The following is a 5,000-nucleotide window of genomic DNA, read 5'->3' as shown; positions in this document are numbered from 1 at the left end:
ATTTACCATATCAACTCAATTTCAATTTGCTATATCAACCCATTTCTGTGTCTCTCTTCCCCATCGACGCAGCGGCACAGTTTGTCTAGAAATTAAACGCCTTTGTCCATCTTGTGAGCTGGACCCAAAATACCGAAATTTCATTACGGAAAACTGACTTGTATCTCACTGGATTCATTTTAAGCAGAATTTTCGGTCGAATGGAAGGCTCAGTAGTAGGCGATTGAATCTATGTGACTGTTTTTCTTTTTTTTTTATGTTGTCAGGCATTGTTCCTGTTTGTCCTCTTAAAACGCACTTTAGATGTCCCGCGGACAGTGATGGTATCAAGAAATGCATCTCGCATGCGCAGCGGTGTGATTTCAGCGAGGACTGTTGGGATGGCTCGGATGAACTCAACTGTGATGACTACACTCGTTGTGACTTTAATGACATAGGCCTCTGCGGTTGGATACAAGCCACGAATGACCAGATGGACTGGACACGAAATAAAGGAGGAACACCATCTCTCTACACAGGTTATGCTAGCAAGCATTTATATTGTGCATGAGCTTCAAAATGCTATAATTTTTGCATTGCCCCTCGCTAGAAGTCCATAACTCAGAAATCTCGATCTGCGAGGGAATGCGGCCCATCAGTGTATCAGTAAGGACTTTAAGATCTACGACGGCGACAGTTGACGAAACAATAATAATAATAATAATAATAATAATAATAATAATAATAATAATAAGGAGTGGCCCTCAGCACCCACCCACACGATTACCGGGGTACTGGAGCTTTACGAACAGCTCACCCCTACTAGAGTGTATACAAAGATCAAAACAGGAACTTCACAAGGAGAGATCACGTGTAGGTTGTGCGGAGGCGCTGCAGAAACTCTTGCGCATGTTCTTGCAGGATGTCCTGCTTTAGCACAGTCCAAGTACTTGGAGCGACACAACGCTGCACTTAAGGTGTTGTTCTTTGAGGTGTGTAAAGACCTGCAGCTAGTGGACTCAGTACCACCATGGTACTCGTTAGTGGGACCCAAACCAGTGTACGAATCTCCGGAAGCTCAAGCTTACTGGGATGTACCAGTGTATGCCGAACAAAGCTATGTCAAGGCCAACAGAGTGGACGTCAGATTTGTGGATCACAGGAGGAAACGAGTCTGGGCAGTTGAAATGAGTTGCCCCTGGTTAGACAACCGTGGGAAAAAGGAGAGGGAGAAGACGGAAAAGTATGCTCCACTGCGCTGGGAGTTAAGGAAGCAGTACCCTGGCTATGTCGTGGAACAGTGCAACGTAGTGATTGATGTGCTAGGCGGTTGGTCTAAAGATTTAGAGAAAACAATAAAGAAACTTGTGGGCGCTAGAGGAAGGGAGGTTCTCAGAAGGATGCAGAAAGCTATTATCTCAAGTTCGCTTAACATAGCGCGGGCCTTCAAGGCCATCGTCAAATAATCTTACGAACTTTAGAAATTATAGAGTGTTAGAAAATTTTAAGGATTTTTTTATTTATTTATTTATTTTTAAATTTAAATTTAAATTAGAATTTTAGGATTTAGGATTTTAAGGATTATTATTGTTATGATATATATATATATATATATATATATATATATATATATATATATATATATAGAATGTATTTTATTATTTTAAAACGCTCCTTTATATAGAGACTTATGTTCCGTAAGAGGACATAGGCTACGCTTTGCGCCCTATGTACTTTTAACATTAGAGCATCCATACGTGTATACTGCAGATAATAATAATAATAATAATAATAATGATAATGACAATTTTTATAGCGCCCTATCCAAAAGCTCTAAGGCTTTTTTACAATCAAGGTTAAAAGTTAAAAGTAATAATTATGCATTAAAATAACGCTTAAAAAGGTAAGTTTTAAGATTACGCTTGCAAGAGGTAAGATCTACACTACATTTTGTGGTCTGTGGAATGTCATTCCACAGCTTAGGTGCGGAGGCAGAAAAAGCGCGATCACCATAAGATTTAGAACGAGGAATCACTAACAGGTTCGTACTCGATGATCGTAAAGTCCTCTCAAAATCACCTCAAAATATAACTTGGCCCATCATAAGTCTTTCGTGATTATTCAATCTCGTTCACGTCCTACAATATGGGCGAAGTATCCTAAAAATTAATTGGTACGAGCGGTTTCAGAGTGAAAAGAGAGAATGAAAGATTCTTTGTTGCATGCTTACGTTGTCTTCAAACCTCAAATTTGGTGATTTCGCGTCGTCGTTATGCAAAGGACCGTAAACATACTTGCTAAAACCCGTGCTGCACGTGCAGCACAATTATTGATGCTCTTTTAACCAATGATATTATTGTTTTGAGGCGTTGTCGTAGCCGCAGCCGTCGTCGTTTCTTAAACACCCTAGTATCCATTTTAGGACGGCTACTTCTAGATTTTTGCGGGAAAAAAAACGCGGTGATATTGTGTTCCTTGCACGATCCATGATTTTGGGTTAAGCACGAACGATCCCTGGTGCGGCTTCTTGGTTTCAAATCAATCAGAAGCGTTGTGGTCGTCAGGCCCAATCTTATTGGCTCTTTCTCTGTATTTGACATAGACTCGGCTCGACTTACGAAGTAGGGACTGCCAGCAGTCCATTTAAGCAAAAGCGATTTTTTTCCAGAAAGCCTTCGGACGGAAACGTTTTGCAGCTCTTAACAAAGCTTTAACAGACCCGTTGCCCCTAGCAACTGACCATGTGACCTCAGAAATCAGGTAATAATCACAAAAGTACAACTTTTGCCCAAGAAGTTTCATTGTGGCGATGATCTCCAGTACATTCTACACCTTTTAAGCCACCAAAAAAAATTATGAAAGTTGTTGACAATTTTGCCATTTTAAGGTATCTATCACCTTAATTAAGAACACTTGAAAGTGAAAAAGCACTCTTCAATCGTAACATAAGGAAAAGAATGATTACATGTTTCATCCCGTTTGCTAAGCGAGTCTCTTGATTTTTTTAAACGAAATTAAGTAAATTTGGACCTTTAAGATATTGCATCTTTTCATCATCATCCGATCGGTTGATGATGACTCCGGCCGGACCAATGCTCAGGGTCTTTAAATATCTGAGGAGAAAGTGCTGCCTTTGTAATGACGTCTGCAAATGGTTAGATTCTCTAGTCTTCTCGGATAAGGACGAGAAACCGTAGGCCCGGTATCACAACCTTATTCCACTATTCGCAAATAGCAGGGCATTGAGTTCTCGGTGTTGTGGTCTGTTCTCTGTGTTATATCATGGTTGAGAGGGAAAATGCTCGGAGGTCGATCCGTGTGCGGGTCTCCGTTTCCTATTGTTGACTCTCCATGAGATTTTTCCCTTGATGTGTAACTAATAATAATAATAATAATAATAATAATAATAATAATAATAATAAATTAAAATATCTTCATGTGAGTTGCAATGGGCACTGAAGTTTTACATACCTTTTGATTTCTGAGCCTTTTTTGTGAAGCCCTTTGTAGGAACTTTGTTGTTCATTGCTGGCATTTACATTTTTGTGTTGGATAAGCCAATTTGAACCTTAACCCATTGTTCAAATTTTCCAACCATCAATGTTAAAATCGCTTGCAGTTAAATTAAAACCTTGGTCATTTTGATTTGCACAAATTTTCCTCGTTCAAAAGAACTGAAAAACGTGGCACTCAAAATAAGTGGTCGGAGTGCAAAACCCTAGGGGGAAGAGCAATTGTCAAAGTGCCACCTGAATGTCCTGACGCTGTCCCTTAATTCACTGATTCAGTGTCATGGCAGCACTGTACGAAAACATCGCTTCATAGCTCTCAGTTACTAAATACCGTGTTATGATTTTTCTCCGTCAATTTAGGTCCCTCAGCCGACCATAATGGCAATTCTAATGCTTACTATTTGTACATGGAAGTATCAAATCGCCACGGAAGCGAAAAAGCTCGGATACTGGTCACTCCACGATTCCAAGGTCTCAACAGTTTTAGTCTTGTTTTTGTTGCTTTAAAGTACCTATCACCTCAACACACTTTTCCACTTTATTATTCTCCAAAATCGTCCCAAGTACATCTTGTTGTTTTAGAACCATTTGATTGAAATTTCACTTTTTTATTGGCTTTGAAAGACGGGAAAAGAGAGTGTGAGAGGGTGTTATGTATCAGAATGGTGAATATTCTTCCAATGAGTTATTCTAGATATTTTTTCTTTTTTTAATTTAAAGGCGATAATAATGGTGGTTGCAAAGTGCGATTCTATTACCACATGAAAGGGAGTGGCACCGGATCCCTTCGACTGATTCTCTCTGATCGTTATTCTTGGCACACGATATGGTCAAAGACCTTTCACCAGGGCTCTCCCTGGCTAAGAGCTGAAGTGCAATTGACCAATATGTCGTCGTCTTTTGTAGTAAGTGATTGCACTTAATATTAAATGCACGCTCGATTTTGACATCGTCCCTTTAAGTCGAAGCCTTGGCTGCCTATTTCCAAGGATATGGTAAGGGTAAAGGTTAGCGTTAAAGCGAGTTTCAATCGAGTGTCGTAAAACCAAAACCAAAGTAATTACTCTGGCCAATCAAAAAGGACGGAGACAATCCAGTAAACCAATCAAAACTCGAAGTAATTACACGTAGCCGACACAAAGCCCGGGAAAATGTGCACGGGCGAGCGATTGGTTTTGGTTTCTCTTCTGATTGGTTGAAATAGTGGCGCGAGAACTTTGAACCAATCACTGAGTGAAGTAATGCAAAACCAAAGCAATAGACCTCTTTGGATGTAGTAAAATTCAGATTGGCAGCGAGGCCTAGAGAACACAAACAAAGGAAACTGAATGAACATGTTTATTCATTTCTTTTGTTTGTGTCCTCTAAGCCTCACTATCAAGCTGAATTTTAATATATCGAGAGTGGTCTATTCGTTAATTACTTTCGACACTCAATTGTAAATCGCTCTATTTTTAGCTTAGTGTTAACAAATGCTGCTGTTTATCCTTACGTGAGGAGCAACATTTG

The 5,000-nt window shown here is 39.6% G+C and overlaps 1 protein-coding gene across 3 annotated transcripts in view; it reads left to right on the top strand.

Annotated features, from left to right (window-relative positions):
- Window positions 1-5,000, top strand: part of LOC138000381 (deleted in malignant brain tumors 1 protein-like) — a 102,708-nt gene that overhangs the window by 43,987 nt on the left and 53,721 nt on the right. For all 3 annotated transcript variants that reach the window (XR_011123118.1, XM_068846759.1, XM_068846751.1), the window contains 3 exons: window positions 267-518; window positions 3,852-3,962; window positions 4,212-4,396. Coding sequence is in view for 2 of the 3 variants with exons in the window: in XM_068846759.1 (XP_068702860.1) it covers window positions 267-518; window positions 3,852-3,962; window positions 4,212-4,396 (548 nt within the window). In the remaining variant the exon portion in view is untranslated. The remainder of the gene's footprint in view (window positions 1-266; window positions 519-3,851; window positions 3,963-4,211; window positions 4,397-5,000) is intronic.

Source organism: Montipora foliosa, chromosome 1, assembly GCF_036669935.1.
Source record: "Montipora foliosa isolate CH-2021 chromosome 1, ASM3666993v2, whole genome shotgun sequence".
Lineage (NCBI taxonomy): Eukaryota > Metazoa > Cnidaria > Anthozoa > Scleractinia > Acroporidae > Montipora > Montipora foliosa.
This window is presented reverse-complemented; position numbering and strand designations above follow the sequence as displayed.